Source organism: Mus musculus, chromosome 15 (assembly GCF_000001635.26).
Source record: "Mus musculus strain C57BL/6J chromosome 15, GRCm38.p6 C57BL/6J".
Taxonomy (NCBI): domain Eukaryota; kingdom Metazoa; phylum Chordata; class Mammalia; order Rodentia; family Muridae; genus Mus; species Mus musculus.
Window position 1 is genome coordinate 39,580,572 of NC_000081.6, and position 12,625 is coordinate 39,593,196.

General features: G+C 37.6%; 1 protein-coding gene across 52 annotated transcripts in view; it reads left to right on the plus strand.

Moving 5' to 3' along the window:
• Positions 1-12,625, plus strand: part of Rims2 (regulating synaptic membrane exocytosis 2) — a 486,087-nt gene that overhangs the window by 382,286 nt on the left and 91,176 nt on the right. For 33 of the 52 annotated variants that reach the window (NM_053271.2, NM_001256382.1, NM_001256383.1 and 30 more), the window contains one exon: positions 5,019-5,191. The exons of the other annotated variants lie outside the window; for them this stretch is intronic. In NM_053271.2, the coding sequence (NP_444501.1) occupies positions 5,019-5,191 (173 nt within the window). The remainder of the gene's footprint in view (positions 1-5,018; positions 5,192-12,625) is intronic. 52 annotated transcript variants of the gene reach the window in all.

The following is a 12,625-nucleotide window of genomic DNA, read 5'->3' on the forward strand; positions in this document are numbered from 1 at the left end:
AATTGACTACACTAGAGGCTTTGTCTCTACTCTCTTCACTGCACCCAAACTGATATCAGAAATCTTGCCCATACATTCTACCTGCCCCCCTCTTCCAAAAGTTGTTAGTCTTATTTTTCCCCTAATCTTTAAGTCAACACATTGATTTTCCTTCCTGCCTTTTTGTTTGCTTTCTGTGACAAACAAGACAATTACTGGAGAAAGAGTTTATTTGTGCTTATAGTTTAGAGGATGAGTCCATGACCATAATGATGAAAACAAGGCACAGGCAGACAGGCATGGTGCTGGAGCAGTAGCTAAGAGTTTCCTTCCTTATTTTCAAGCATGGGAGAGAAAGTTATCAGGGAATGGCCTGGGCCTTTGAAACCTCAAAACCCACCCCCAGTGACACACCTCCTCCAACAAGACTACATATACCTCCTTAGCCTTCCCAAACAGTTCCACCAACTATAGATCAAGTATTCTCCAACAAGACTACATATACCTCCTTAGCCTTCCCAAACAGTTCCACCAACTATAGATCAACTATTCAAACGTATGAGCTAATGGCAGCCATTGCCATTCAAACCACCATACTCCCTAAATGTAAAGATTCTTCCAACAGTTACTTGATAGATGAACTTACTTTGTTGTTAGTGATGATGATAATGTTTTCTGCCCATCATCTTATAATAGTTACTTAGCATAGCATGTTGCATAACAAATTACAGTATCTAGTATTTGTTAGTAGTGTCTGAGATTTGTTAAATTGAAGCCAAGCATTGTTTGAGGAAATTCATATAATTCTTTATCTGAGAAATTCATGTACAATGATTGGAGTACCAAAGTTGATGCAATGGTATAGGAAAAAAAATAGCTCAAATTGCTCAAAACCTTCAAATGAGGATACTGAAGATTATGGAATTTTTTTTAAAAATTCAATTTTTTATCAACAATATCTTAAATTTTTAATGATTTAAAGCTTTTCAATAGAGCTTTGCAGGCATTTACTTTCCACTAATTTTAGTTACATTGAAAGAACATTAACTTTTCCAGGCCTCTTAGAAGCTAAGAGTCTGGAACATCCTGAAAAGTGATAATTTCCTGTAATTTTTTGCAGTCTTATTGCTGTTTTTATGATCTGCTTGATAGTAACATAGAAAACATAAAGTATTCTGAGGAAACCTTGTCCAAAATTTTAGTGATCTCCAATCCAGGCAGTCTACAGCTAGCTAAGATTAACAACTTTATGTTTTTGCTTCACTAAACAGAATAATGAGCATTCGTTGTTAGCCTGTCAATTGTATGCTGCCTGGCAACCACTTAAAAACTCATTTGATTCATAGTGCCAAAACAACACAAACTATTTCCTAGATAATCCAATTCACTTATTAACATGTATAGCTCATTTTGGAGTATAATAATAATTGAATTGCTTTCATATCACTGTTAAAGTTTATAATTTTTGTTTATCAAGCTTTCAATTAAAATACACTAGACAAAAATAATACACTAAACATTCTCAATATGAATTATACTATCAGGTCATAATTTTTATTGGGGAGATTGAATTGTATATGTGGTTGTTTTATTCTAAGTATACTTATACTATCTCCTTTTTTTCTGTTAATGGACTTTTTATTTTTCATTGTTTTGTTCTTTGATAGCTTCATACATGGACACAATGAATTTTAGCCATTTTCTTCTTCCATTGACCTCTCCAGTGCCCGCCTTTCCCATTGAAACCCATCTTTGCAACTCCCTCTACCCTTATTCTCATGTCTTTCTTTTGTGTGTGAACTACTGAATTTTAGTAGAGTGGCTTGTATGAGCATAAACAGAATTTTATTTACTGGAGCATGAACAACTTATCAGTAGTTGCTCTATGGTAGAAGATTACACCCTGTCTCCCCAGCAGCCACTAACTGCCAAGAATCCCCATGAATAAGTAGAACTCCATGGTTCACACCCCACTCCCATGCATGATGACTTTCAAGGTCCCAGTATCGAATGGGTCACAACTGAAGTGAATCCTTTAGTGAAATAGTTGTGTCATACATACCCAGAAAACATCTTTTTGCTACACATCTTCTATTCCTCTGACTCTTATATTTCCATCCCCTCTTCCATGAGTCTTGGAGAGGTGATGCAGATGTTCCAATCAGGGCCTAGAATTCACTGCTGGAATGATGTTTTTGCACACTGTATTGTTATGCACTGTTACACTTCATTAACACTTATTCTTGGTACTTTGACCAGTAATGAGTTTTCACATTAACTTCTGCCCATTGCAAGTCTGAGAGCAGCACTGGTCTCTAGATATAAATGAGTATTTAGAAGGCTATTTGACAATATGTTCCTTTAGCAAAAAATAACAACAAAAGAAGTAGGTTTCCTACTAAGGCTAATGATCTCTGCAGTCACCAGCTCTTGTCAAAGTTTACAATGCTGGGCATGACCTCCCTCCTGTGGAGTAAACCTCAATTCCAATCAGAAAACAATTGGTTACTGCCCTAACAATCATGCCATGTTTGCATCAGAGGTCATATCTTGTCTAGTAGATCATTATTGTAGTTCATAGGAATCATAGCTGGGTACGACTGTTGATGAACTCATTGCCCAGCAACCAATGTTCTGACACTATGAAACATACACACACACACACACACACACACATACACACACACACACACACACCCCTAATGGAATTTTAAATATCTTTTTTGTTCTTACCTTTTAAGTTTCTCAGTCTGTTACATATCTAGTTGTGATAGAAGATGCAGATATATCTCTATGGTAAACAGGCTTATTTGCTTGGAATTAAACAGAATTAAGTACATTCAAAGGTTTTCATTTTTCATTCGAATTCAGATATAATGGTCTCATGTCCAAAAGCAAATAGAAAATATAATGCTATACTGCTTTTCTATCTAATTTTGCACTATCTAAAAATAAATAGTAGCAGTAACCTCGCTTTTATTATAAATTATAGAAATGAGAAATAGAGCTCCCTAGGTACACTTCAATATTTATTAGATAATTAAAATATTTTTGTAATTTGAATATTAAATATGTGAGTGAGATTAAAGCTTTCTGTATATGTCTCAACTTCAAGTCAATGCACTTTAAATAAAATTAGTTTGTTGCAATTATTCACACATATTATTTAGATGTACAGGTGAATATGTAACAGAAAATCTTGAATCTACATATTGAAATAATACAGTAACCTAAGTAAACTAGTACTTTTAAATAAATATATTTGAAAAAGAATCTCATGAACTAAGTTTGTACCAAGTAAGTGATGACAAGTAAAGAGTATTTACACTGGCTGATAAGCATCATTGTTCTCTTTATGTAGCTATCTCCTGGGGAAAGAGAAAGCAGGTTTTTAATAATTTAATTACTATCTTTTAATATTTAATGTTAAAAGATGGGGTGGACTAAAAAAGCCATTTGCCATCTAATTTAATTATATTAATTCTAAATTAATGAATTTGATATTGTTGTTTTATGGCATCTTAGAAACAATCTTTTTATTTTACATTTATTTGAAGTCAGTTTTTAAATAAAAATGTATATAGCTAGAAATTGCAAGGTCCAGAAAGATCAGAACTTTGTATATGATAAGTGTGTAAGCTATGATTCCTTGCCTTTCAATTGTATTGGCCAACTGTTTTTGTATCTATCAAATATTTATGTTGAACTACTGTTTCTGATGGATTTTCACCAAGTAACAAGTTTTCAAATCACAGCAAGTCATTTATATAAGATACATATTTTTCAAAAGATTTATAAAACTTATCAGGACCTATGATTAGAAAATTCTGAAAAACTAGACTAAGTATGAAATTTTCAGCATAAGGTGTATAATAAACAAAAAAGAAGATCTGTTACAGATATTCTCTTACTTAGTAATTTTGACATAGCAACAGCCATATTAGGTGATTTTAGAGGAAAAAAATCCAGCTTTTTTTTTTTTTTACATTACACTAACTATAATGTAACAAAACACATTGTTTCTAATTTTCAAATCAATTATGCAAGTTCGGTATGATTATTCTTGTCACTTTACACTGTGCATATTAAGGATTCAATAATCTGCCCAGATTTGCTCAGCTAGTGAGACTCTCCTTTGCTCCAGACTTCCAGGCTCCGGGGTCCATAGCCTTTCTTTCTTTCTTTTCTTACTTTTCCTTTATTTTAGTATCCCAGGTTGACAACTCTTGGCAAGTGATTTTTGTTGTTGTTGTCATCAGTAATAAAATTAAACCATGTCCATTAGTTTTAACATTAAATGTATTTTATGAGAATAGGTCATTAGCATAAAATATTTATGTTGGTTTTCAATTTGCCAGAATATTTGAGTACACAAGAATCCCTTGCACCCTGGCTGTAACCATCTAATTATTACAATACTTAACCATCTAATTATTTCAATTCCAGGAAGATTGAGCTATTGTAAATAATAATGTTTTTTTCTAATATTTCTAGGATTCATCAAAATTCCAGAAACTGCTCAGAAATTAAACTTCTCTTTTCTCTTGGCTTTTCTTAAAACACTTAGTTTTTTATTAATTAGATTTGCATTATCTCTAGGTTTTCTGTGAGGTGCAGTGGACTAAAGAGAAAGCTGAGGACTACGAGAATTGGTCTTTATAGACCAGCTATAGAGACAACTTGACCAGATTTTTTTCTTTCAAATTTTAATCAGAAATTTAAGAGTTGTGCTTCCTGACAAGCCAAATGTTTATTTCCCAAATTTTAGCTAAATGTTCTTCCCTAAGGCCATTGCTGCTTTGGAACTTTTAAAGGCCCTCTGGGTGTGGTGAAAATGCTACGATGACTACTAACCACAGAGGTTTCGTGTAAATTTCTGTTTTAGGATAATTACCTCCCACTTTTGTTTTATATGCATCTGAGTAGAGTATTGCAGTACCCACCATGGACAGTTAAAGTGCTGAGATAGGAGCGAGCTAACTATTGCTCTGTGTGCTAATACTGACGGCTTCTGCGTATTTGTCAATCTGTATCAACAGTATCGCTCAGGATGGGATCCACATAGAGGGGCAGATACTGTTTCCACTAAATCCTCGGACAGTGATGTAAGTGATGTATCTGCGGTTTCAAGGACTAGTAGTGCTTCTCGTTTCAGCAGCACAAGCTACATGTCCGTCCAATCAGAGCGGCCGAGAGGAAACAGGAAAATCAGGTAAGAACACTTGAGCAGTAACTGTTCTGTGTACTTCAGAGGGTTTTATTGCTGTGAATAAACATGAATATTTTTCTAAAGTATTGATATATACTGTTTTAAAAAGCAGTAAGATAATCTATATATGTTATTTTCTTTTATCTTGGTCAAGTTTTGTAGAACTGATGACAAGTCTATGTTTTAAATTACTTGAAATAATTTCTTTATGCTTGTAATTTTAAAACTAAACTGCAATTGTTAGATTTTTTATTAAACTAAAACGACAGTTAGCTGAAGATGTGAATTTAGCATTCTGATGAATATGAAGAACAGTTGTCTTGGAAAATATTTTTTTTCCTGGTTGAATAGATTCTATTAATTCAAGAGAAAAATAATTGCTTTTTAATAGGAGGCGTTCCTACCCTCTTGATAGTATTATAAGTACATGGAAGAATTCTACACTGTCTCAAGAAAATTTCATATATGCTAGTCTCTTAGTTTCCACTTGACTATTGATTCATATATAGTGAAACTCTGATGGAGAGACTGCAGGCCCTGCCTGCGTCCCATGTCATCTTGTAATGGAAGATATAATTTTAAAACTAGCATACCAGATATTGCTGACCAGTGCATCTCTGATATGCAGTGGAAGGGCATTCAACACTAAATTGATCTAAGTCTCCCCTCAGTTCTGATTGTCTTCATTGTCTCTGTCTCATTTCACGTACATTGTTCTTGACATTTTTTCTTTTGTGTTTCTTTGCATGCTTTCCATTTGTGTTCCATTCGAAGGCCAAAGGGAGGAGAAGAGGGAGGGGAAGGAGGGCTTAAGCAAGAAGAGCCAGTTCAGAAGGAGCAAGAGGCAAAGGAGGAAGGGATTAGTGAGGATAGGACAGGGAAGGAGATGACAGAAACATGCCATAAGGAGAGAAACAGAGAATCAGGAGATGAGGACAAAGCACAAGCTGCTCCCGAGCAAGGGAAGGAAAGAGAGCAGAACAGCAAAGAGGACTTGCAAAGGAGTCTCTCCCACGACGACGACAGGTAAAGCCACTGACTGTGTGCCTGCTGCCCAGTAGGACTGTGCGTCTGTCCTTTCCTTAAGTATTCTTTCACGTCCAGAGCCATCTGTGTTACTTCTGACATAACTGATTAATACACTGGAAATTATCATCAGAGAGGTTGCCTTGCCTCATCATTGATACATATCCGCCGGATCCGGGAGTCTGATTTTGTTACCATCTTTTTCTGAGTAGACAATCAAATTTGAGTTTGACTTTAGTTTGTGTTCTTAGCATGAATTCACAGTGTACTTTCCCCAACTTCCCTCTACAGATGTGTAAAAGAGGAATTTTGCAAATCCTTTTCTCTTTAGTGGAGACTATTCAGGGAAAAGAAAGTTAACACCCTTAAAATGAGATCCTGAAAGGCCTAAATGTTTTAACATAATTTATAAAAAAAAATAATTGTGTAGCAGAAAAAAGGAGTAAAACTTGGATAAGGTTTAATAAGTCTCTGTCTCCTTTGAAACTTGCTAGTTTTCTGGGATATTCTACTGTAGTCTGAAGCCTGAGAAGAGTTAGAAAGCAAAGGCAGTGTTCTTCATATTCTGGCATTTGTTGTTAGTCTTGTTGTATGAAACAGCATTTCACTCTTACCCATGCGAGACCTGAATTTGCTATAGTTAGCCAGCGAAGCAGGTCTCAAAGTCATAATCCCTCTGCCTCAGCCTTTGAAATTGTCAACCTCCAAGCATGCACTACCCTGCCTGATCCATGATTCTCTGAAAAGAAATGCTGGATACCCAGGCCTTTTGGAAGATAAACGTGTTAGACAATGCTCTTCTTAAGATGTATCTAGTTAGAAAACACAGCCAGAACAGGGGCGTGGCACAGGGAAAAAACACACACAGTAAAGCAGAATACTGGCTACCCCAGGGGGAATGGAAGGCGCCTAGTCTTTCTACAGCGCATGGGAGAACCAGCAGCGGGCAGCCAGACTCCCTTTTCTCATGATGAAGAGCGTGCTTTAATTACATCTGTGTGAGAAGGAAAGTTACCAATAATGTCATTTTTGAAGAAGTTGAGTTTTCTAGCAGAATTTGATCTTTATATTACACAAATTTTATGAGAGGGGCACAACCTATTTTTATGTTAATTTTAAGTTATCTCAAACCCAATTGCATATTGAGCTTTTCCCAAAATAAAAGAAAAGACAATTGAGGCAGTAGTTTTAGCATACAATTCAATTGTGTATTTTCTTTTGTCTTTCAGCTGTATCTGTGATCTATTAGGTCTTTATAGCACTCAATAACCATAAACATGTATCTTTAGTAAGGCACATTTTGTGATTTGACTCTAAACCAGTAACTTCAAGTCAGTTGTTGTTTTATATCTAATTAGAAAAGTACATTGAGCTATATAATTAAAACAACCATATCCTGATTTGTGAAAAATGTATTTCATGACTAATTCTTAGAGAAAATCTTTCTGAAAGAGAGAGTCTAATTTCTTCCAAGTGCATAGCAAAATTTGAGTCTTGTGTGTTTTCAATGTACTGTGCAGAGACGCCATGAGCCACGCGCTTCACCTCAAGCCGGAGCTTCTGACTGGCCACCTTGGTGGGCAGGGACGCAGAAGCTTATGACTTAAGCTCTTCACTTTACAAGGCTGCTGGCACCAGTTTCTCCTGGATAAAAGAACATTTTATTTTATGAGGGCAAGGAGATGAGTATATTCCTAGCAAGATAATTACCAAGTATCTTAGTCAGGGTTTCTATTCCTGCACAAACATCATGACCAAGAAGCAGTTGGGGAGGAAAGGGTTTATTCAGCTTACACTTCCACACTGCTATTCATAACCAGAGGATGCAGAACTGGAACTCAAGCAGGTCAGGAAGCAGGAGCTGATGCAGAGGCCATGGAGGGATGTTACTTACTGGCTTGCTTCCCCTGGCTTGCTCAGCCTGCTTTCTTATAGAACCCAGGACCACCAGCCCAGGGATGGCACCACCCACAAGGGGCCTTTCCCCCTTGATCTCTAATTGAGAAAATGTCCCACAGCTGGATCTCATGGAGGCATTTCCCCAACTGAAGCTCCTTTCTCTGTGATAACTCCAGCTTGTGTCAAGTTGGCACAAAACCAGCCAGTACACCAAGGCACTGTCTGTACTCAGCTTACTCTGGAGTGCTTGGGGACCTGTAAATTTTAGAGGGCCAGGTTGATTTCTCTAGGCAACCTATATTTCTTAAGATTGCAAGAAGTTCATACAGTTCTTGAATTTTGATTAAAAAAAAGAAAAAAAGGAGTGTCACTGTTGAGTATTTAGAGCAGTTCTAGTCCACACCACAGTGACTTCAATAAACAAAAGTGCCACTGTGGTTGCTACCTACCTTGCAACGGGTAGACCTGTTGCAGGATATATATTTCAATGTAAGACTATACTGCTCATTTGTAGTAAATTTGCTAAATGTTTAAGAGAAAAATGGAGAGCAAAAATAAGTTTTAAATGATTCCTTAAATGTTAGGTTTTTGTAATGTGATTAATAAATGACTGTACTCATACTTAGGCGTATATATACACAAATGTATGTAGATCTAGTAAACATTTTCCATCACCTTAATGATTACACATTGTATACTGTAAAAGGTACAAGTATATTACATTTGTGTATGTAATATGGAAAGAGAGAGAAACTTGGATGAGATGAAGTATTGAGAGATAAAGAGAAATGATTCATTCAACCAGTATTTATTTAGAATTTCTCAGGTTCTGAACTGATATCTAGGACAGAAATGAAATTAAACATTTCTACACTGGAGGGTAAGTTGTTTCTTAGTAAAAGCCTCACTGATAAGCCTGACAGAAAGCTCGGGGCTATAGGAAAGGGAACTCAGTGCTCAAAGAAGTGACCTTAAACCATCTATGATGGAAATCAAAAATCAAACAATGAAAAGGATAATTTTTCAAACCCAACCACATCAATAGCTTGGTGTCCAAACTAAATGCTATCCATTCTTCCATTTACCTATTCTGGGGACACAAGACAAAGATTAAAACTTAGGAAATTTTTCATAAGTTTTTATTAGTAGTATATCTATAAATGCTACACAATTATACTATTCCTTTTTAATGAAGATTACTCTCCCAGTAGAGAGTGTTTTAGAAGAAAAGATCAGTATAGATTCAAGCTTTCATGATTACTTATTTGTATAAAAGAGATTTATACTATTAATTAGTGAGGCATGAGATTAATTGTTAATTACATACTTAATCAAAGACACTGCAGATGGAATACTGTTTACATCATATTTTACATTATAGTTAAAATGTGAAAACAATCCTAAAGCACTTTAGTGGGGAAGTATTAAGCCGGAACAGTGACTCACACCTGCAATCCCAGCATTTGAGAGGTTGAGTCAACACTGTTACCAGAGTGTAAGACTCATCTGGAATACAATTTACTATAGTCTATGCTACAGAGCCAGACCCTTTTTAAAAGTTTTTTTAAAAGAAGGAGGAGGAGGAGGAGGAGGAGGAGGAGGAGGAGGAGGAGGAGGAGGAGGAGGACGAGGAGGAGGAGGAGGAGGAGGAGATGGAGAAGAGACCAAGAAAAGGACTAGCAACAATATTTCGTGTGAAAATAATTGTTCTTGGGACTGTAAAGTGTGTGTTCCCACCTTTGCTCTGTCCTGGCCATCTCCTCACTGGGCACCTTGTCAGTGATTCCCACTCTTTCCAATCCACACTAGACAGCAAACATCATTTGTCATTCTGAAGATGCGACCTTATAATCAGGAACTAAGAGGTAACTGGTTCCATGGTTAGCCATGAGCACATGGCACGTTAAACATGTTTCTATCAGCTGGAAGATGTTTTCAAATCTGTGTGTCATTAGTTAATATGATAATGCTTGATTTATTAAGTTCACCTTTTTGTTTGCTTGTTTTCTGGGACTGTTTTTCTATGCTAACTCATCTCACAATGGACTCTCCCCTTGTATTTAGTTGCATAAACAGCTTGTGTTTTCTTTAGGTTTTTCTTTTTCAATGAAAACACAGCTTGTCCATAGTAATATGAGACTCTTATTATAACACTACTTAATGCTTGTATATAAGACTTATCTAAGAACTTAAAAAGAAATATAACTTCTTGAATACCACCTCTAACATTGTAATTCTATATATTTAAAGTAGGGACCAGGAATGTCTATATTGAAAAGGAATGCCCTAGGAGATGACACTGTTCATTTTCTCTGTGCAGTTAATTGTGCTTTCTTTTTTACTTATTTATTTATATATTTTATTAGCTGTTTTCTTTATTTACATTTCAAATGTCATCCCCTTTCCTGGTTTTCCCTCCCTCTATCTCCTTCCCCCTCCCCCTGCTCACCAACCCACACACTCCTGCTTCTTGGACCTGGCATTCCACTATACTGGGACATAGAGCCTTCAAAGGACCAAGGGCCTCTACTCCCATTAATGACAGACTAGGCCATCCTCTGCTACATATGCAGATGGAGCCATGAGTCCCACCAAGTATACTCTTTGGTTGGTGGTGGTTTAGTCCCTGGAAGCTCTGGGTTTACTGGTTAGTTCATATTGTTGTTCCTGCTATGAGGCTGCAAACCCCTTCAACTCCTTGGGTCCTTTCTCTAACTCCTTTATTGGGGACCCTGTGCTCAGTCCAATGTATGGCTGTAAGTATCCACTTCTGTATTTGTCAGGCACTGGCAGAGCCTCTCAGGACACAGCTATATGAGTCTCCTGTCAGCAAGCTCTTGTTGGCATCCACAGTAGTGTCTGGGTTTGGTGACTGTATATGGGATGGATTCCCAGGTGGGGCAGTCTCTGGATGGCCATTCATTTGGTCTCTGCTCTGCACCTTGTCTCTGTAACTCCTTCCATGGGTGTGTTGTTCCCCATTCTAAGAAGGATCGAAGTATCCACACTTTGGTCTTCCTTTTTCTTGAGTTTTATGTGGTCTGTGAATTGTATCTTGGGTATTTCAAGCCACTGAGGTAATATCCACTTATCAGTGAGTGCATATCATGTGTGTTCTTTTGTGATTGGGTTACCTCACTCAGGATGATATCCTCCAGATCTATCCATTTGCCTAAGAATTCCATAAATTCATTGTTCTTAATAGCTGCATAGTACTCCATTGCATAAATGTACTACTGTTCCATTCCTCTGTTGAGGGATATCTGAATTCTTTCCGGCGTCTGGCTATTATAAATAAGGCTGCTATGGGCATAGTGGAGCATGTGTCCTTATTACATGTTGGAGCATCTTCTGGGTATATTCCCAGGAGTGGTATTGCCAGGTCCTCAGGCTAGTGCTATAAGATCAAGAATTGACAAATGGGACCTCATAAAATTGCAAAGCTTCTGTAAGGCAAAGGACACTGTCAAAAAGACAAAAAGGCAACCAACAGATTGGGAAAAGATCATTACCAATCCTACATCTGATACAGGGCTAATATCCAACATATATAAAGAACTCAAGAAGTTAGACTCCAGAGAAACAAATAACCCTATTTAAAACATGGGGTACAGAGCTAAACAAAGAATTTTCAATTGAGGAATACCGAATGGCTGGGAAGCTCCTAAAATAATGTTCAGCATCCTTAACCATCAGTGAAATGCAAATCAAAACAACCCTGAGATTTCACCTCACTCCAGTCAGAAAGGCTAAGATCAAAAACTCAGGTGACAGCAGATGCTGGCAAGGATGTGGAGAAAGAGGAACACTCCTCCATTGCTGGTGGGATTGCAAGCTAGTACAAGCACTCTGGATATGTTTGGTGGTTTCTTAGTTATTTATTTATTTTTATATTCATTCCATTTGTTTACATCTCAAATGATATCCCACAACCTCCCTCTCCTCCTTCCCCTTTGTCTCTATGAGGGTGCTCCCCCCACCCACCCACCCATGCTCTCTTACCCCACCCCTCCAGCACCCCCCTACACTGGGGCACCAAACCTCCACAGGAACAACGGCCTCCTCTCCCATTGATATCAAACAAGGCCATCCTCTTCTATCTATATATCTGGAACCATAGATCCCTCCAGGTACACTCCTTGGTTGGTGGTCTAGTCTCTAAAAGCACTGAGTGGTCCAGCCAGCTGACATTGTTCTTTCTATGGGGTTGCAATTCCCCTCAACTCCTCCAATCCTTCCACCGGCTCCCCTACCAGCATTCCTGAGCTCAGTCTGATGGTTGGCTTCAAGCATCTACATCTGCATTGGTCAGTTGCTGGCCAAATCTCCCAAGGAGCAGTCACCCCAGGTTCCTGTCAGCAAGTGCCTCTTGGCAACAGCAACGGTGTCAGGGTTGGAGTCTGCAGACAGGATGGATCCCTAGGTGGTGGGACCATACCTGGATGGCTCTTCCTTCAGTCTCTGTTCCTCCGCGCCCCCCCCCCCCCGTTCTTCCATTGGGCAGGAACATTT